Source organism: Lissotriton helveticus, chromosome 1_1 (assembly GCF_964261635.1).
Source record: "Lissotriton helveticus chromosome 1_1, aLisHel1.1, whole genome shotgun sequence".
Taxonomy (NCBI): Eukaryota; Metazoa; Chordata; class Amphibia; order Caudata; family Salamandridae; genus Lissotriton; species Lissotriton helveticus.
Genome location: NC_136057.1, coordinates 577,967,580 through 577,989,696, shown reverse-complemented (window position 1 = coordinate 577,989,696; position 22,117 = coordinate 577,967,580). Strand labels below are relative to the sequence as shown.

Sequence of the window (22,117 nt, the reverse complement as noted above, 5' to 3'; positions counted from 1 at the left end):
TGTGTAACAGGTGTATCTCCTTTTTCCCTGTTAAGAGGAAGAGAAAATCGTTCTGTTTTGTTTCCATCTTGGTTACAGAAAGATTTAGTAAAGAAACCATTTGATGCTCAATCAATCAAAAATATGGTTCACACAAAACAAAGTCAAATGAAATTGAATTTTAACAAAGGTTTAACTAATAATTTTGCTGATGTTACTGTAGGTGATTGGGTTTTGATTAAAAATCCTAGAAAAATGACGAAAGGTCTTTCAAAATTTGGAACACCTGTCCAAGTTTTGAAAGTTAGTAAAGGATCTGCTTTTATAGATAAAAGAGGTTGGTGGAATAAGCGACAGTTAGTGAAAATCTCAGAACGTCAAGCTGAAATTATTAAAGGTAAAGTGAACTCCGACATGTCTGAAAGTTTAGACTGGTCCTTTTGGATTAAAAATCCTCAATTATTGAGAGATTCTACTCGTCCTGTTGAAACACTCAGACATGATGTGGTAGTTCCACGCCATTTTGATGAACCTCTTGCTAGAGAACAAAATACAGAGGTTCAAAACTCTGTGGATGGTCAGAAATGTTCTTCTTTTGGAAGATGTATTAAAATGCCAGAAAGATATAATGAATTTGTGACATTTTAGAAATTACTGTTTTGTTTTTGTTTATTGTTATAAGGGGGAAGGTGGTGTAGTGTAATGTAATGTACAGTGTCATACGCCGCGTGGGACATCTCGTGCTTGAAGTGTGCCACGCGACGGATGACGATAAGTTTAGTCATCTCACAACATGTTATGTTACAAATGTATGTACACTCGTGCACGGACGTTGGTAGATCTGCGGTTGGCTATATTCAGTTGGCTTACCGAGGGTCAGACGCTCCGCTGCCGGGTGGAGTTTGGATTATGGAATAAATCCTATTTCCAGATACTTCTCTGCCTCCGTATCTTATTCATAACAGAGAGAGAGAGGCAGAGATGACAAAGAGGTACATTAGAGATCATTTTTAACGAGGCAGATAAGAAAGAGACATCACAAAAGGAAATCTAGAGAAAACGGGAGTCCGGTGACCCAGATTGAGGGGGAAAAGAGAGATGACATCAAGAGTTAAGAGATAGACACAGGAGAGGAGGGCCAGCAGGGGATTGATTAGAAGCCATGTGTTTCACAGGGAAATTTCACCTGAAGTCGAAAAAGATGAAGTATTCATTATAGAAGCACTGATCCCCGCCTGTTATTCCCTAACGATTTGTACATCCCCATGATTTCCCATCATCGGAATTACCAGGGCCCCTGGTAACAAAATTCAAAAAAAGGGAAATAATGGGGATTATGTTGGGCCTAGATTTTACTCAGGCTGTGCCATTCGGTGGGAATTGGGCTCGGGACAAGGAGCAGCAATCACATGAAATAAGCCAAGCACTCTCTGTGAAGCCAGCAGCTGATGAATACAAGCAGTCAGTGTGGGACAGGTGTAAATTAAATAACATCTTTAAGGCTGGCCTGTGTATTTAAGTGCTCGCGGGTTAGGCCCAATAATTCAGCTGGAAATAGGAGCAAGCGGCCATTCCCACCACACAGTCTGGCATAGAACGATCAATGTTGCCATAGCTAGCATGGTATGATGGTCATGTGTTCTGTGACGTGTATAATTGTTTTGTGAGGCAAAACGATATGTACATGGTATAATAAAATGATTGATGCACCTATTTTTGTAGAATGGTTGGTATATTCCTTAGCAGCTTCGCTGCCAGACTTTGTTTTTGGGGATTAGGGTGTGCTTAAATGTTTTAGAGTGCACTTCAATAAAGCAGTTTCATTTTTCTGGTAGGCCAAAGAGATGCAGTGTGTGTTTCTAGGAGCTGGTTTGTCACTCTTCAATGCACATTCTCTTTTGGAGAATTATAATACTTTTCCATCACCTCCATATCGATATTTTGAACCCAAGCAGATCTCCCAGGTGCCATACAATGAAGGATGAAAAAGTCCATTAGCTTTTGAGGTGTCACCAGATACTGGACCCAACTGCCAACAACCTAATTCTCTCGCAAAGGCTTAGGAGCTAATTAACAAGCCCCTTGCGCACCTTAACGTCCCTTTTACCATGTTAAAAATGATGCAAAAGTGGTGCAACGTGCTTGTAAATCTGCCCCTTAGTGTCTTGAAGCACCTTGGGGAAACAGCACTGGACTCAGACTCCGGCAGTATTGGTGCCTATGGACTCTCCCACTTTGTCCTTACTGGTTTTGAGTGTGGCCGTTTTGTTGACACTGATATTCGTCTGTCATGCTGATAAAGCGAGATAAGACAGCTTGCTGAGGGCACCATATCCAAGTGCACCGTATTGCATCTGGAAGCACTGGAAGCTACACATTACTTTTGCGAAAGTAGGGTGGGTGCTTGGGGGGGGGGGATCTCCGAAGCCTATAATAATCGCACCGTCTTTGTTGATGTCATTTAGTTTGTCTCAGTCAGAGTCCGATATTATGAAAGTACATACTACAAGTTGAGTTTTGAGCACAAACCAAAAGCCCAACATGAAAGTCAGCGATAGATATGGCAGAATTGAAGTGAGTCTCATGCGTGCATGATGCCGCGCACAAAATGACGGTACAAAAGGGGATGGTGATGGACGGAGCATCTGAACCAATCAAACACTCACACCCAGTCAAAAGATCTGGGTTTGATCCATCACCGTTCTTTAGCCCACTCTGCCACCCCAGTTCAGACATGGCTATATGCAAATCAGTCTGACCCTGTGCCTCATGGGAACAGTCCAGCCCGAACTGCCAAGCCATGCCTTCCCTGGACCGCATATTGTTCATACATTTTGGCTTTGTCGCAAATCTCCCATCTCTCTTGAGGCCGTATTTAAAATTATTTAGACCTTTAACTCTGGATCACAGATGACCCCTTCCCATCTCATATTTTCCATTTGGTGGCGCTGATTACTTATACATCCTCAGTCAGCTAATAGGTGCATTCTATATATAAGTCAGTAAGCTGCTGAAAGATTGGAAAAATACATGTATATTGCTGTTATAAAAAAAAACCTGCACTGAACCCTGTAGTTCCTACCTTATTTCCTTTCATGTACTCTGTGCCTCAGTGACTGAGAATTCCATAAACAAGTAACTACCTCAGTTCATATCTAACAGTTCTTCACTCAGTTCCAGGTAACCTGGCTTCCGTCCGTCTCACAGCACATATGAAGACATCATTGCAGTCCAAAATGTGTGCGAATAAAGGAGGGATAGCAGCCAGCAGCCCTCATGCCCCTTGACCCCTATGTTGCCTTTGACACTGTTAGCCACTCGGTTCTGATAGACAAGCTGGAGGTTGTTGGGGATGTCAGAGTTGCCATGGAGTGGTTGCAATCCTTTATGAAAGGAACGAGCCAAGTAGTTATCATGTCCTCAATCAGGTCTACAAAAAGAAGAGTCTCTCTCAGAACACCACAAGAATCTACTTTGTGGCCTACACGTGCAGTCTTTACATCTCTTCACCTACAGATCTGAGACAGGATTTCCATCTCTACTGCAAGTGCTACACGAACGACATTCAAATCATTCTGAGAGTGGGTGGTCAAAGCTTTGATGGAAATATTTCCTTCTCCCACATTCATAAAGTGCTTGCAACCTACTTCTGTTAACTAAAATGTTAAGGAAACGCCTGCTGTTCATTGCAAAAGATGAGACCCAGCCATATGCAAATTAGTGTTGGTCCTACTCTAATAGGAACTGGAAAACCTACACTGCAAAGCCAGGTCCTCTGTGTAACACAGCACAAGCAAACCAAGGCCAGGTTTGCACTGATGGCGGCTCATCAGCTGGGTGCGAAATCGGTCTTGGGCTGTTTAAGTTTAGGGAGGACCTGACTGGGCATTTCTGGCCTGGCTGTTACCATTAGAGCAAATTCAAGGCTGATTTGTATATGGCTGGGAGCAAATGAGGTGGCACAGTGGGCAAAGGAAAGATGGGTTAGAATACAACCATTCCTCCCATTACTTTTTGTATGTTTGATGTGCTGCACATGAAGATTAGCTCTGTAGTCTAAATTCAGAGCTTAAGGGACTGTGTTATCTTTGGGAAAGCTCTGACCCATATGGACTGATGAAGGCAGGAGACCATGTTGAAGCAAGATGTGATGGGGTTGCCGTCAAAACCACATTAAGGAGGAAATGATGCATCCTTTTATTGTCTAGAGGAAGGTGCTACAGAGTGGTGCTGGATTCAATCTCTTTGCGGGATTCTCACACTTCTCACACAGGAGTGGGAAGGCAATCCAAGATCTTTCAGAGGAGATGCATTAGCACTTTGAAGGCAAATGGCCCAGTTCATGCACAAGGCAAAAAGTAACCTCTAAGAGAACCAGGATCTCATGAGAGAGATTAGGATGATCTAATCATGGAAACTATAAAACTGTCTGCTTTAAAGAAAAAGTAGCAAGTTACTCTGTTGTTTTAAAGAACATCAGTAATGGGTTCCTTGAATGATCGTACTAAAAGATGAACAATATTTATTTGAAAGTGGTGTACTACTTTTATCGTATATTTTTAATTTAAAATATTTGGCATCTTTTGCATTCCAATATTTTGTTGAAAAGTGAGTGAATTTACAATGAGCAAAGATATATACAATTTTTAGGCTTTGGCAAGCATGCCATGGGCCTACCGATGCAGTGGAAAAACCCACTCCACCAAAGTTGTGGCACAGTGTCGGACTCATTAAGTGTACTGCATCATGAAGGAAGAGGCCACTTCTAGTAAATAATAAATGGTGGCAGATGGTGAATCGCACAGTGACTCCAGCCCACATTACCCACACTAATAACTCCACCACTCTTCACCCTCCGGTGGTAACTCATCCCCATGTCTGCTGACAGCTCCAGTCCCACTTCTAGGCAGTTTGTAGGTATATGAAATGTACTGCCTGTCCAGGTGTAGATTTGAAATACTCTCATTAAACCTGTTCCTGGTGTTCTGGGGATTTACTCAGCGGTATTTTATGTATGGATTTCTGAAAGCCCATTATGGTCTACAAGGAGGTCTGTCAAAAAGAGGAGACAACATTGAAAAGGGTTGCAGATTCTGCAACTATAATTGAAACACTGATGTGGGTGTACAACACATCTGACACATTTTGGCAAATGTCCCTCATCACCCACCTTTAAATCAAGTTCTAAAAGGGTGAAGTAACTATGGATCTGTGTGGTTCTTCTTTTCAGCCTGTAAATGTATGTGTGAATGGAGTGTACATGTGTACACCACCCTATGTGTGTTATACAAATACTATTGGAATTCCTAACGAAATAACACAATCATCTGCTTACCATCGCTGACCACAGGAGGATGTCCGCAGAGCTCCATGCCTCTGCCTAGTCTCCCGTGATCCTCGACCCATGACCCCGCCTCCGTAATGGCGAATGCGGTTTTGGAAACGCCAAGACGCTGACACTGCCGTTGCTGGTACCGGGAGCTCAAGCCAAAAGGAGAATTCAGATCTATGGGTGTAATGCGGCGCAGAGCGGAGGAATTCCGGAGATCGTTGGAATGCGCTGAGAGAGATGACGCCGCCTCGCCGCTGCTGCAGTAGCTGTTTTTGACCCGTCAGTCAGACAGGGGCTCGGAAAATCTCGGTCCATGCAGGTCACGCCGCTTATCTGTTCCTTTCTGAGGTGAGCAAGTGCGCATCCTTAATAGCGGGCCAGTCAAGGAGCTTTTCATCAGACTTGCTGCAACTGCATCTTTTGAGATGGCGGGGAGCAGGTTGATACGGCCGAGTACAGAGCAGCTACGGAGTAAATACAGAGTAAATACAGTCATAGATTTAACTGTGCAAGGCTGTGTCAGGCTGTGCTAGTCGACTGATTCTCCACGGAGGAGTAACTGCATTGAAGTGATTATACACCTAAAATTTAAAAAAAACTCGCTGGGGGTTCCTGAATTCATTGGGAGCATCAAAAACGCGTCTCTATCCAAAAAAAAAAAAAACTTAAAAAAATAAGGGGAGTATACTTCTTTAAAAAAATGGGCAAACTTTTGAAGGATGACGACACGGTAAAGCTCAGCAAAGTGGAAGCGGCTGCCCGACAGAGAGCTAAGACTCGTCTCGCTCTGGCTCTTGCTAAAAAAGCTGCACGAAAAGCGGCTTGTGAAAAAAATAAAGACACCAATAGGGAGGAGGTGGGGTGCCTTGTAACAGATGATCCAACACCTGAATCTTCAGATGACGAGTCGCCCTCCTCCTCTACCTCCCTACAGCATAACGATCAGCAAGAAGCAGCAGTGGAGGGAGACAAGATGAATGATGTTAATACAGCAGATGTACTTGCACAGCCACAAGCGGAAGTAGAAATCCATCCTCTAACTCTTAATCCCACACTGGCATTGGCAACAACAGTGCCTCAGGTGGAAGAAGAGAGGAGAAACAGTGGGACGGGAGGAAAGGAGGTGAGAGATTTTCCACTGTTTACAAAAAGAACTACTCCGAAATCTCCCCTCTCTAATTCACCACAGCCCCTTTTGGTCTCTCTTACTTTGGAACCCCCAGCCTCTAATGTGTTATCTAAGGGCCCTGACATGACAGCATCTCCATCTCAAACTCAGTTCTCTTTAGTAAATGTAACAAATGAAGTGGCTCAAGATGGGGGGTGTATACAAGATACGACTCCCGGGAACGAAGAAATTTCAGGACTCGATTCTAGTCTTATCGACAAGGAAGCAAGATCTGAGGTAAAATTCCAGCTAGATATTCGCGAGATGCTCAACGTAATCCTCGATGAGATCCGTGAAATCAAAAACAATCAGCGAACGGAACTTGCTGCTATTCACGCTAGAATAGATAAGCTGGAGGAGTTAAAATTGGCGCTCCCCAACAGGGTCTTGGAAGCTGAGTCAAGGATAGCAGTCCTTCAAGATCAGATGAATCTTGTTTCAGGAGAGACTAAAGAGGCCACAAAAAAGAGGATTACTATGGAGAACAAACTTGAGGAGTTGGAGAACCACTCCCGTCGATCTAACCTGAGGATCGTAGGGGTTCCTGAAGGAACGGAAGGATCCGATACAGTGCAATGGGTTAATTATTTTATACAGAAAGCTGTTTTGCCAGACTTTGAAGGAGACTTGACGATAACAAGAGCCCACAGAGTACCGGCTCAGCGTTTTGCAAACTCTCCATTTCCTAGAACTATTCTATTAAATTTTGAAGATTTTAGAATTAAGGAACGGATACTCTCCAAGGCATATCAGCAACGCCAGTTTTCCGTTTCCGAAACTACAAAATGCAGGATTTTCTCGGATATGACAGCAACTGTGGCTAAAAGAAGGAAAGAGTTTGTAAAGCTGCTGCAGTTCTTCAAGGCTAATGGTGCCCAGGCCTCGATTGCACAGCAATCAAAGCTGAAGGTTCTCGTCAAGGGAACATTTTTTCTATTTACTGATTTAGAAGAGGCTCAGACCCTTCTTAATGAAATATCAACAAGGGCCTAGGCTCAGTGGTTTGGTTTAATTGAATTTTGAATACGAGGAATCTAAGGTTACAATCTAGAGCTATAATTAGGGAAAAGGAAAAAAAAAATGAGAGTTTGGAAATATCCAGGCGGGCGTTCCTGGGTCCAGGGTCACACCAGGGTCACACCGGGGTGTAACAAGAAGACACCCGAAGTAGAAGAAAGGGTGGGATGTGGGCAGCGTGGACAGGAAGGGGGTTCCCGCATCCAGGGGGGGCTCCTTGGTGGGGGGGGGGGGAGGGTGAATGCAGCAAAAAAATACAAGAGAAGTAGGTTTTCTATCCTTAACATTGGTTGGTACAGAAGAGGTTTAGAACTTCATAGCCTTGTCAATGACATTTGACTTATGTAATATCCTGTCCATGAACGCGAATGGGCTGCTAAATAAGCAGAAATATGGAGCACTTTTGAAATGGGCAATTGCTTTTAAACCCCACGTGGTCTTCCTCCAGGAGACGCACTTGAAATCGAACTCCCCAAAGTTGTTTCTTCCTAGATATTTTTCCTCTGGGTTTTTTTCCTCAGCTGGGGTCGCCCAGAGGGGTGTTCCTATTTATTTTTCAAGAAATTTACCCTGGGAGATTTTACAAATGCAAAGAGACTCTAAAGGGAGATGGCTTTGTGTGGCAGTGAAATTGTTGGGAAAGGTATTCAATTTTGTTAATTATTATGGCCCAATTTTTGATGACACCTCGGCCCTGACTGAAATTAGTGAAATTCTAAGGAGTACTGTTGGGCAAATTATAGTAGGAGGTGATTTTAATTATATTCAGGATTTAAAAAAGGACACATCTAATAAGAATAAGAAACAACTAAAACCAAAAACAAAAGGGGTGTTAGAGGTTTTTATGTCAGAATATCAGTTGCGGGACTCCTGGCGCTCCCTAAATCCCAACCTAGAATCTTACACGTGCTATTCTAATAGGTTTCACACAGCCTCTAGAATAGATTTCTTTTTATCCTCAAGATCGCTCCAAATTTCCAATGCATTGATAGGTTGCAATCCATTTTCAGATCATGGGAGGATTGAGGCTGAATTAATATTAGAGGGCACGACAGGGGAGCGACCAAGGTGGCAGCTGGATCGCACCCTTCTACAGAATATGATATGGGCTGAGGGTTTCAAAGAATGGATAAGGGAATTTTTTCTAGTAAATAAGGACTCTGCAGAGCCTTTCGCAGTATGGGGGGCATTCAAAGCAGCAGCGCGGGGGCAGATTATAGCCTTTTCTTTTAACAAAGCAAACGACCGAAAAAGAAAAATATCTGCCCTTCAGGACGCTGCAGAAAATGAGTATGCCTTGAAACTAAATAAAAAACCAAATAACTGGGAACAAGCTAAAGCATTACTTAGGGACTTCTTCATCTTGGAAGAGATAAATAGCTCAAAAGCCTTCCAACAAAAGCTATATGAAGATAGTCAACTCATGGGTAAGCTGTTGGCAAATTTAATTAGGAAAAAACAAGAATCTTCCAGCATTTTAAAAATCCAAGATCCATCGGGCAGAATAGATACTAGAAGTGAGGGAATCGCGAAAATATTCCTTGATCATTATGAGAGAATATACTCTACTGATATTCAAGTTGAAGAAAATTTAATCAGGGAATATTTTGACAATTTAAATATCCCCAAAATTTCTAAATCTAGTTTTAATCAAATAGGCGGCGATATACGTTATTTGGAAATTCAAAATAGTATAAAAGCCACAGCGGGAGCAAAGGCTTCAGGGATTGATGGATTCCCAATCAAATTTTATAAGGTTTTTCTGAAGGAGCTGGAGGACCCCTTGAAACATTTATTTAATTATATTAGACTAGGTGGTAGGGTCCCCTCAGAGTTTAAAGAGTCCACAATTATTAGTTTTGTTAAGAAAGGCAAGAATCCAGAGGACGTAAATTCCTATAGACCAATTAGTCTTTTAAATTCTGACTATAAGGTTTTTATGAAAATTTGGGCTCAAAGATTCGTGTTGGCCGCCCAGGAGGTGATACATCAAGATCAAACGGGTTTCATAGCTGGACGCTATATGGCTGCCAACACAGAATATTTATTACAGGCACTAGATTATTTTAATCTTAATTCTATTTCTGCATGCATTCTTATGATTGATGCGGAAAAAGCATTTGATTTAGTCAACTGGTCAACGTTATTTTTTTCCTTGGGTTATTTTGGATTCCCCGCCCCTATTATTAACATGCTACAAAACATTTATGAGGGGCATCTGCCCAAGTGATAATAAATGCCAAGCAAGCAGGGAAGATTAAAATAAATCGAGGCACTAGGCAAGGTTGCCCCTTATCTCCCCTGCTTTTCACCTTTTTTATCGAACCCCAGGTAATAAAAATAAGAAATAATGACGCAATATCTTCTCCAATTGCCGGAATGTCGAAGTTAAAATTATTCGCCGACGACATTATTCTTTATAGGGCTCCTGATAAAGAAAATATAGTACATCTTATGAATGAGCTTCAGGAATATGAGAAGATAGGGGGCTACAAAATCAACGAGAAGACAAGAAGAACGGAGGTTCTTATTTTGAATTCAAATTTAGACTTCCTTCCGCCAGATTTACAGTCTCAAGCAGAAAAAAGGGACCCAATAAGATATCTAGGGATTTACGTGACCAGAGACTACCAAGAACTTTTTCAATTGAACTATATAAAAACAAGGAATAAAATCAAGAGCCTCTTAGAACATTGGGATATACTGCCGCTATCATTGATTGGCAGAGTGGCATTGATAAAGATGAACATATTACCTCTGCTTTTATTTTTGTTTAGTAATATCCCAATTAAAGTTAATTTGGCCTTTTTTAATGAACTAGATTCCATGATAAGAAGATTTATTTGGAATAAAAAGGCCAATAGAGTCAAACTCGCGGTAATACAACTTCCAGTTAACCAAGGTGGACTTGCTCTTCCCCATTTTTATACATAATACGAGGCAGCTTTTTTCGATATAATGGCAGGATTATTAAAGGCTAGACAGACAAGAGACAACTTTTTTTTAAATAGAATGCTTGAGGAATCAGGTTCTCAAATTTTTATTTTCTTAAAAACTGCAAAGCTTCCAAAGAGAACACGATATAAGACACTGGTGGGGTATTCATCAAGATTACGGCTTCTATTTGAAAAACATGGCTCAGATGGATCTATCTATTTGAAACTTTGTGATTGTGTTAAAATGGGTCTTAGGATCTCTTCAAATCATTTGACAGAATGTGAATCGGCCGGATTTTGCGAAATAAGGCATCTTCTCACGCAAAATACGTTAATTAGCTGGCAAATGGTTAGAGACAGAACGCATCCGAAACGGCTCATGTTTTTTCAATATTTGCAATTGAGTTATTTTATAAGAAAAGTTATATGAAGTCTTGATAGAACACCCAATGCTTTGTTAACAGCGTTATATGGGGAGAAATATAAGGGTATTGGATTCTGGTATAAAAAGTTACCCCTTTCGGGATCATCCAATATAATAGGCAACCATCTTACATTACAGTGTGTATTGTCTGACAAAGATTGGGAGACAATAAGTTACTTAGGAAACAGGGCACTTCGAGCAGCTAATTATAAGAGAATGTCTTTTCTTTGTCGCTGGTTGGCATATTACACCCCGGAAGCCCTTCAAAGAATGTTCCCCGAATACGAGAATAAATGTTTTAGATGCAAAACCAGGGGACAGGGTGGCTGGTATCATATTTTCTTCTCATGCCCAAAGTTAGAACCCTTCTGGAGGGTGATTTTCGCAGATTTGGAGATGGCAATTGGGAAAATTCTTCTTCCAGAAGTGGAAGTGGCCCTTTTTGGCATTAGTAAGGACAGGAATAGGTTCAATGAATCAGAAGAAGTGTTTATTTTTGTTTCCTCTGCCGTGGCAAGGTCCCTGATTCTGCAAAATTGGAAATCCACGGCGTGTCCTTGCCATGTTAAGTGGGTTAATAAAATGAAAAGAACTTATAATTTTGAGAGAGCCTATGCAGGTAGAGTGGGTGCGATTGCAAGATTTGAAAGGAATTGGAAATATTTTGACCAGCTTGAACTATTAAAAGGAAGGTGATTGTTATATTTTAGCTAATTGTAAGACGGTATTACATTTACATCTGAGGAAATATAAGTATCCATCTGCTATGCTATATTAAATTGCTAAGTACTTTTATCATGTAAAAAAAAAAACATTCTTGTATGTTATTTTATTTTTACATTATGAAATGTTTTATTATTTGTGCTACTATACATCGGCACTTTATTGCACTAGTCACTTTATACAGGCTGAAAATTTTGCACATAAGAACAATAGCACTGTCAAGCACCAGTTTTTCTACGTTTTGCATTAGCACTTTATGAACGGTATAGTAATAATATTGTGTTACTATACATCGGCACTTTATTGCATTAGTCACTTTATTTAGGTTACATTTTGCACATAATAGCACCTTCAAGTGTTGGTCTTTCTACTTTTTGCATCTGCACTCTACGATCGGTATAATAATATTATTCTTGATGTTGCCCTATCATCACCAGTTGTTTATTGATTGGATAATCTAAAAATGTTTTGGAATTATTATTTTAAGTAAATCTTGTAACACTATTTTTCTATTTTTACTGTGGCATTCTATTGTCTAGGGTTGTCTCTTGGTTTTTATAAATTTTTGGCTAATGTTTGTCTAACTATGAAGAAATTAATGTACCAATGTAGTGTCTTTACCTACGGCTTGTAATAAAAAAAGTATAAAAAAAAAGAAATAACACAATCATCCCTATTAAAGGTTATTAGAACATTGGAATGATGAGAGCTCCAATGAAAACCATGGAGTGCTGTTGGCTTCTAATGGCCGGTAGAAGCCCAGATCTTCAACATTCTAATGTTTAACAAAGGCCTCACTGAGCCCAAGGGGATTTCAACCACCTTTGGCTCCGTGAGCCCTTTTGATTTACAAATTTGAACATTCGGCCCACTAGGGGCAGAATGTTCTAATAGCCTTAGAGCCCTCGTATACTGCAGCGGGCCTTTAATGGCCAGTAGAGCCCGCTACAGCGGGCTCTAAGGCTGTACTAAAATAGATTGACCATTGTTTAAATAATTTACACTGCCCTAACTGCACCTGCAAAAACCGCTGGACTGTGAAGTATAGTACATTCATTTGTTGTGTATGGCACCATTAAAGGCAACAAGAAATAACAAGCTACATCCTCTACCGTAACCCACAGACTAACAAGTGACTCTCATAATCTAAACTTTCTTATAGATGCCATAGTAACTGAAGGTGGAGAAAATTTCAGTGTTGGCCAGAGACAGCTTTTCTGCTTGGCAAGGGCATTTGTTCGCAAAAGCAGCATACTTATCATGGATGAAGCTACAGCCTCTATTGACATGGCCACCGTGAGTAAACATTTTGTTTTATTGCACAATTATCTGTTTTTGTTAGTAGTAGGACATCTTACCTTCGTTAAAAAACGTATAAAAAATAAAAAAAAGACATTTGTACAGTGTAGCAGTTGCCATGGTTTGCTTATAGCAAAATATTTTAATGAACATAACTAAATAGTTAATTTGTAGCTTGCAAACCCATCAACTCAAAAAACAGAACTAGGTTTCCAGGAAGTGACAGAACTTGCACCATATTAAACATGTCTTGACGTCCCTCCACTAGCGCTCAGTGAAATCAAGAATTTAGTTAAAAAGTCCATTTTTGCCTATAAGCGTTACTGAAAACAAAGTGCAGGATCTCTGTATATAAACCTGCTCCTCCATACACACTTGCAGTTTTCTACACCAATCCCTTTGCCACAATAAATCCAGCGACACTGTCTCAATTTGACAAAGCAAAGTCGCAGATTTATGTAGATCTTCAGAAGCTGTACACTTGTCTCGATATAGAACAATTGAAATTCTTGCTTGTTTAGACACTCAAGTGATCATTCACTGACTGTCATCACAGGCCAACATCTGAAGATTGCTTGACCATGCTCACAGTCAAAGGCTCTTTAACAGCCTTATAACATGTTCTACACCTGTTTTCAGCATAGTTATGCTGTTTTACGGCAATATAAAGCCCTTAGCAACATATATAAATAGATAAACTCATAAAGAACTATTTCTAGAGCAACTGCTCTGTCTTCCTTGTCAAAGACTAGTTTAAACTGAAGATAATGTGCCGAACCTTTATGCACCGTGGCATGCCATGTGCAGCTGACATGGCACCCCCATACCTCCTAGACATTATAATGCATTACCAGTCACTTGGATTCTATGATCGTCCAACCAACTCACTTTGGTTATCCCATAATGATAACACAAATGATAAAGTGAGGGACGTGTCCCACTTCGAGCATGCGTAATCTCGATCAGTCTTCCCATTAACATCTGCTACTAAACATCATCGATAGCACACACAACAGAAGAATCCTGTTAAGCTACCCTGAAGCTATGATTAATACAGTAATACACAACAAGGCTGCAAGTGGTATAAGTTGGCAAAAAAGTCAGAGTTGAAAACAATTGGAACGACAAGGCTACTACAATTAAGTAGAATATATATAGGAGCTCTGCCACTAATATTAAAATGGAGATAATTCATTATCAAAGGAGCATAAGATGTTACAATAATAAGATATAGCAAAGTATTGGCACTCAGTGCTCCAGGGATCATTAAGTGAAGTAAAATAGTGGCAAAGAACACGTATGTGAGAAGCAGAGGCAAAAACTGGCATAAACAAGGTAAATCCTGTTAAATTGCAGTCACATACAGGTAATAACAAAACATTTATTTTGCTAATAGTCCCTATTGTTGACAACGTTTTGATTCTACCAAAAGTAGAGAATCGTCATCAGGATTAGAAAGAGGAAGAAGTCACTTGCAACATTGTTGTTTATTATTGTACTAAACAATCGATAATCAGCTTCTGGGAATCTGGAAGTAGAGAAAATACACCTCTTCCTCAGCCCCCAGAGACAAATGAACAACACATATAGCCAATGCTAACATGTTCATGATTCTATCCCTTTAGTACGATTTGAGGTCCATGTTCAAAGTGATTTCAGACAATTAAGTTTGTAGTGGCACTTTAAAAAATGCGAACATAAATAAATTGAGCATGAAATTCATTGTAAGTGTTATGAATGCTCTATAGTTTCCCATAAATGTAAGTGTTAGGCCTAGATATTATTCAAAAGCTGGTAGTTGTTACCATTAATAAAGGATTTCAAGTTGCATGCCGTAATGAGTTATGCCAATTACAATACCATTTAGGACTACCCATGCATTTTTTATTTCATAAATGCATACATTTGTTTGCAATGTATTTCTAGGAGTGAACTTAAAATGAGCATTTTGTGCTTCTTAAACAAATCTGATCATTTGTATTTTGGATTTAATTTTAGGAAAATATTTTGCAGAAGGTGGTTATGACGGCCTTTTCTGACCGAACAGTGGTTACAATAGCAGTAAGTATGACTCTACAGTATTGTAGAATTCCACCTGGCAGACTTAATACTAAGGGTCTGATTTTGGGCTGTTAAAGTCTTGGTGGCGGTTTGCGCACCGCCATACTGGCGGTCCGACTCCTGTATTATAAGTGTGCTGGTTGGACCACCACAGGACCTCCGCAACTGCTGGGGATCCGTGATCCCGCTGTTGTGGCGCAGTGGTCAGAGGCCGCAATATGCTGGTGGTGCCACTGCGTCACCGCAAGCATGTTATCAGTTTCCTCAAAGAGACCCTTTTCATGGCAGTAAGCCCGCCACGAAAAAGGGTTGTGTTGAGGAAACCGGTAATATGCTTGTATCTGTGGGTGCAAGTAGGAGGGCACACAGTGTGCCAACTGTCTTTATGCACACCTTGTTTCTACAGTCCATGCTGTGCAGGAACGTGCTTCAATGCTCTCATGGCACTGTCTTTCTATGGCTCCCGTATGAGCCTCCGAAAGACATCGCAATGGGACCGCCAACGCAGGATCGCTTGCCTAGATTCCAGTTAGAAATCGGCAGGCAGTCGGACAACTGGTTTGGCAGTGAGCAGCGGGGCACTGGCGTGGCGGGCAGCTGCAACACTGCCAAACTTGTAATCAGGCCCTGAGAGTGGTCAAAGATTCTTTGCTAGGGTGTATTTTCAGGCGCACAGCTCACAGACATTATCCAAAGAACCTCAACTGTTATTTTCACATACATAAGACGTTTTAACTAAGATGCAGACTTGTTGTACGGTAAAGTGGTTTGTGGGTACCAATAGCTGATAGTAAATTCATTTAAATAATGTATGATCCAAGCCGAATTCATGGAAAGGAAATGATTATTAGCTGAAAAGTTGCAAATGGCAGTGTTATATGTGTGTTCAGCAGTATACTCCCAAATAGATTGGCCATTGCCAGCAAATTACATGGCATAGCAATATCGTGTCAAAAATATTGTCCAGTCAAAAATATCGGGTAGAATGTAGAAGGTAAGAATATATATATTTTTTAAATATAATATAATTTGCTAAATACCATTGTATATAAAGTCTTTTACTTTCAGGTAGCGGTATTAAATATTTTTTAATTAATTTAATATATTTACTTTATTATATTATGTTTAGGTATTAGTTTGAATTTAGTAATAGTTTTTTTAGTATGGATTGTAAAGGTTTATGTATAGGAATTTTTTTTAACGTTTAATTAGTAATTTAATATAGATGTTGTTTGTTGGGTTTGTAGGGGAATAGGTGGGAATGTAATCAAATTATAATTAAATTATATATATTTTTTATTGCAAAGTCATTTTTTGCTAATAATATTTAATTGGCAATTATGTACATTATTTAATTGATTCATTGTTATTTCAATTATCTTTTAATAGTTTGTCAATTTTAAAGTGTCATTTAAATAAAAACAATTATTTGCACTCTTTAATTTTGGAGCTCCTGATGGGTTTACAGGTAGAGAAAGATATGTGTCTGGAGGTATTTATTTTATTATAATGATTTTTTTAAAAATATTTGCATATTAAGTAATTAATTGTAGCAAAATATGTTAATTATTATTTTAATTATTTAAGTTTATTTTGTGTTTTAAAATATGTTTGCAATTTTCTACATTTTAATTGCTAATTTATAATTTAGTTGGGGGTATTGGTTTTTTAGGGGATTATGGTGAACATCTAAGTTATTGCTTTTTGTTTGCAATGCAATTTATAGTTTATTTAAAAGATTGGTTGATAATTATGTAAATTATTTAATTGATTATTTATGTCAACAAATTGTTGTATTTTAAATAAAGGTTAATTTGCTGATAAGTGCATTTAATATTTTTCTTTTAATGAATGCCTTATTTACTATTTGACTTAGATTTATTGGTTTAATTTAATTATTAATCTAATGTTAATATATTATTTAAAATGCAGTTTATTTTTTGGTTGCGTTTCCTGGGTTAGTAGGGTGGGAAGTGTGTTTAATTACATTTTATTAATTTTGGTTGGTTACTATTTAATTTTCTTTGTATTGCTTTTTTATCTGTTATCTCTTTTTTAATGTATTTATAATGCATATGATTCATATTTTAAAATTTGTTTTTGTATTTTTATTTTGTCATGTATTTCAATGTTTTTTAAATGATTAGAAACTGGAATTATATATTTAACCTTTCCAAAGACCCAAACTTCCACTGCTTTTATTTAAGTTGTAGTGAAAATGGTAAATCTAACCCCTACAAAGGCCTACACTTTCCAGCTTTTGCTTACCTGCATGATCGGTAAATCTAATCTCTCTAAAGCTCAGCACGTATCATGGATCATAGTGTTGGTTAGACTGGGGTGGGAATGGTAAATTTAACCCCTCCAAAGCCCAACACTTTCACTGCTGTTGATTAGATTTCAATAGGAACTGTAAATGTAACAATATCAAAGTCTAACACTTTTTCTACTGTTCCTTAGATTGGAATGGGAATAATACACCCAACCCTTCCAAAGTCTAACAATTTCCTTAATGTTGCATAGAGAGAAGTGGAAATTTTAAATCAAATCCTTCCAAAGTCCAACACTTTCCCCACTGTTGCTTGGATTTGAGTGAGAATAGACCTTGCCAGAATGACTCAACTGCCCCCTGATCATTTCCAGATCACTCTGCATACACAACGCCGAAGTCTGGGACACCATGTGCGCCCTCGCCCCTGACGTAACCTTCATCACATAGACCTGGCTCACCCCAGCATCTGCTTTGGTCATTGCCACCGCAACCTCAATTGGCTACAAGATGAAACACTGTGACTGCACCAACTGATGTGGGGATGGCATTGCCATTGTACACAAACAATCGATCACCTACACCACCACTGATGACGAGACTACGCCGTTCATGGAACACATAAACTTCCAGCTGCTCAAGAATTGCAAAACCACCATCAGAGGTAGCCTCACCTACAGATCTTGAGGACCACAAATTGACCTCAGTAATGCCGGGAAACGGCCACTACAACGTGGCCGTTTCCACGCAAACCTTTACCACGCATGCCTTCCAAAGCATGAGTGGTTACCACAACAGCCTTTACCACGCTTACCTTTACTACGAGATACGTAGTAAAGGCATGTGTGGTAAAGGCTAAAAAAAGAAAAAGGGGGCTGGGGGTCTCCCCCCCAAAAATAAAAAAAAAGCATGGGAATAAAAAGGAGGATTGGGAGGGTCTCCCCCCCAAATAACGCACCTGATGTAACGAAGCAGAGGCAATCAGCGTCATTTGAGAGGAAACAGAAAGAAACTTCCGCTTCCTCTTTACGACGTACGACATCACCAACGAAGATGGAGAGGAGACGATGTAAAAAGGTAAGGGGAATTTAAGTTTAAAAAAAATTAAAATAAGGGTTAAGGGCAGGGGTAATTATAAGGAGTGGGGGCTGGGGGGTCATGTAAGGGTACAGGGGAGGGGTATAACCTTTACCAAGAGTATGCCCTTACCATGCACAAATTTTACAACGAAAATCGTTGTAAATCTATGCGTGGTAAAGGAATATTCGTGGTAAAGTTTATGCGTGGAAAAAGCATTCCGTTGTAACGCATGCGTGGTAAAGGCATGCGTTGCAACGGAATATGTTGTAACAACATACAACCAGTAATGCCATCCTGGAATTTATTACCCCACACGCCATCGAATATCAACACTTCGTATTCCTGAGAGACCTCAGCTTCCTGCAGTTATTGGACAACATTGACCTCAAGCGGCTGGTCACAGACCCCATGCACAAAGTAGGACACACTCTGGATCCTGTCTTCATGTTCATCAACAGAATCCGATACAGCCACACCACAGAACTCACCTGGTCGGACCGCTCCATTGTACACTTCACATTCGCTGGACCTCCACGTACCACCCCCAACTGTAACAGTGCCCCTTTATGCAGCTGGATCAAGGTCACTCAGCACCAATGGACAGATGCCCTAAGCATCACCCAGCCTATCATCATAACCAACTTGAACCAGGTAGTAGATAATTGCAATACCTGGATTACGAGCGACAGAGGCACTTACGCCAAACCAGCCAGAATGCACAAATACACCAACGGAGCCAGTTGGTACACCCCAGAACTCAGCACAGCGAAACGCAGATGCAAGCAACTGGAAAGAAAGTGACAAACCAGCAGGAACAACATGGACAGAGCCACTTTCAAGTCGGCCCTCAAAAACTACAAGCACCAGCTCAAAACCACAAAAAAGGGGGCACTGACACACCACATCAACACCAGCGCCAACCAAACCAAGGAACTCTTCACCATCGTTAAAGTTCACCTGCCCCTTAGCCACTGAAAACTCGATTCCTTCATCACAGGAACTCTGCAACGCCCTCATCGACCACTTCCACAAGATAGTAACCATCTACAAAAACTTTGATCCCCAACCCACTGACCTACTCAACATCCCAGCAACCACTGCTGCGGACCACACACTCAACACATGTGAACAGCTGAGCACACCGAACACCAACACTCTATTAAACTCCATCTACACAGGAGCACCCAACAACCCATGCCTTCACCAACTTTTCAACCTCAGAAGATACGGGATCAGCCCGCCTGCTCACCAAAATCTTTAACACCTCCATTGCCACAGCCACAGTTCCCAATGCCTGGAAACACAAAGAGATCAGGGAGTTCCTCAAGAAACCCTCTGCAGACCCCAGCAAGCTGCAGAACTACATCCCATGCCATTGCTCCCGTTTCCCGTCCAAGGTATGGAAGAAGGCCATCAACTCCAACTCACTGAACACCTGGAGAGAAACAACCTGCTTGGACCATTCCCAATTTGGATTCAGGGCCAATCTCAGCACAGAGACAGCCCTGATCACTTCAACAGACGACATCCAGAACCTATTCTACAGAGGAGAATCAGTCACCCTTATCCTACTTGTCGTCTTCGCAGCCTCTGACACCATCTCCCCCCACACACTCATTAATTGACTGCACCAGGTTGGAATCACAAATGACACGCTCAAATGGATGGCTTCCTTTCTCACGGGGAGCACCCAGAGAATCTGTCTCCCTCCCTTCACCTCTCAACCGTGGCATACCATTTGTGGCTTCCCTCACGGCTCATCCCTCAGTCCGACCCTCTTCAACATCTACATGACACCACTCGCGTACATCATAAGAACCCACGACATCGACATTGTCTCCAATGCCAACGACACTCAGCTTGTCTTCTTGCTCTCGGTGGACCCCACCATAGCAAAGACCAACTTCCACAACAGGATGAAAAGCGTCCCACCCTGGATGAAGAACAATTGCCTGAAGCCTCAACACAGACAAAACTGTTGTACCGATCTTCTGCAGACACACCTCTCTCTGGAACGACTCCTGTTGGCCATCAGAATACAGACCCACCGCCCACTCAGCAACCTCTGCATTATAAATTGTATCTCCTGAGGCGGAAGCCGGGAGCTTGACTGCTGAATATTTTAAACTTTGAGTGTCACTATTTGTGTGTTGTTTTTAAACCTCTACCTTACCTGCAACCACGCTCCTGCCAAAGCCCGCGCAGCGGATCATAGCGCTGCAGCGGGAACGTAAACAAACCGCATTGCCGCCATTACCGGCGCGCCCCATGGCCATGCCCCTTTTCTGAGGCCACGCCCACCGCCCAAGATTACTTAAAGACGCTGAATGCTAGCGTCATTTAGGAAATTGTATCTCCTGAGGCAGAAGCCGGGAGCTTGACTGCTGAATATTTTAAACTTTGAGTGTCACTATTTGTGTGTTGTTTTTAAACCTCTACCTTACCTGCAACCGCGCTCCTGCCAAAGCCCGCGCAGCGGATCATAGCGCTGCCGCTGGAACGTAAACAAACCGCTTTGCCGCCATTACCGGCGCGCCCCATGGCCATGCCCCTTTTCTGAGGCCACGCCCACCGCCCCCGAATACTTAAAGACGCTGAATGCTAGCGTCATTTAGGAAATTGTATCTCCTGAGGCGGAAGCCGGGAGCTTGACTGCTGAATATTTTAAACTTTGAGTGTCACTATTTGTGTGTTGTTTTTAAACCTCTACCTTACCTGCAACCACGCTCCTGCCAAAGCCCGCGCAGCGGATCATAGCCCTGCCGCGGGAACGTAAACAAACCTTATTGCCGCCATTACCGGCGTGCCCCATGGCCACGCCCCTTTTCTGAGGCCACGCCCACCGCCCCCGACTACTTAAAGACGCTGAATGCTAGCGTCATTTAGGAAATTGTATCTCCTGAGGCGGAAGCCGCTAGCTTGACTGCTCAATATTTTAAACTTTGAGTGTCACTATTTGTGTGTTGTTTTTAAACCTCTACCTTACCTGCAACCACGCTCCTGCCAAAGCCCGCGCAGCGGATCATAGCGCTGCCGCGGGAACGTAAACAAACCGCATTGCCGCCATTACCGGCGCGCCCCATGGCCACGCCCCTTTTCTGAGCCACGCCCTCTCTTGTTGTCATCCTACCTCTACAAATTATGTGCCTCTTCCGAACGCGTTGCGGGCGAGCGCAGCGGGCTCCCGTTTGCACACCGAAGGCACGCCTAGGGCAAGCCCGTCTGCGCCCGTCCGCGCCAGCTCTGGGCCAAGAGCCAGCCATGTTGTCAGTTCACACCCCGCTCAGAGACTGATCTGGACCAGATCACAGCTAATAGACCTAGGTAAGATACCTTGCACTTCCCCTACACCGTGTAACCTCTCTCTGCCCAGCCCCTCTAGGTTTAAATGTCACAACTGCCCTTTTGCTTTCTCCCCATATTCGAACTGCCCCCAGAATTCTGCAATTAGCCTGCCCCCACCCTTGAAAACATACTCTATGGGATTGCTGAATTGTCGTTCTTTACCATGCCACGCCAGTGACATTTGGCTGCTACTGTCTACCATGTCCTGGGATTTATTGTTCCTAACTGAGACATGGATTAAAGACTCCTCCAACCCAGACATTTCCCTTGCCTTACCTACTGACTACTACCTCACGGGAATAAACCACGAGGGTTCCAAAACGGGTGGAGGAATTGCGATAATTCTAAAGACTCACTTGACAATTACGTCTAGGAAAATTACTAACATAAAGCCCATAGAGGCACTATATTTTTCAGTCTCGGACTCCACCTCAGCCATCTTTTCAGGAATCCTGGTTTACAACCCCCCTAACACCCCCTAGTC

General features: G+C 41.6%; 1 protein-coding gene across 6 annotated transcripts in view; it reads left to right on the top strand.

Moving 5' to 3' along the window:
- The window catches only part of ABCC9 (ATP binding cassette subfamily C member 9), a 1,243,587-nt gene that overhangs the window by 1,155,078 nt on the left and 66,392 nt on the right, over positions 1 to 22,117 (top strand). For all 6 annotated transcript variants that reach the window (XM_078674078.1, XM_078674076.1, XM_078674073.1 and 3 more), the window contains 2 exons: positions 12,742 to 12,875; positions 14,877 to 14,939. In XM_078674078.1, coding sequence (XP_078530204.1) covers positions 12,742 to 12,875; positions 14,877 to 14,939 — 197 coding nt within the window. The remainder of the gene's footprint in view (positions 1 to 12,741; positions 12,876 to 14,876; positions 14,940 to 22,117) is intronic.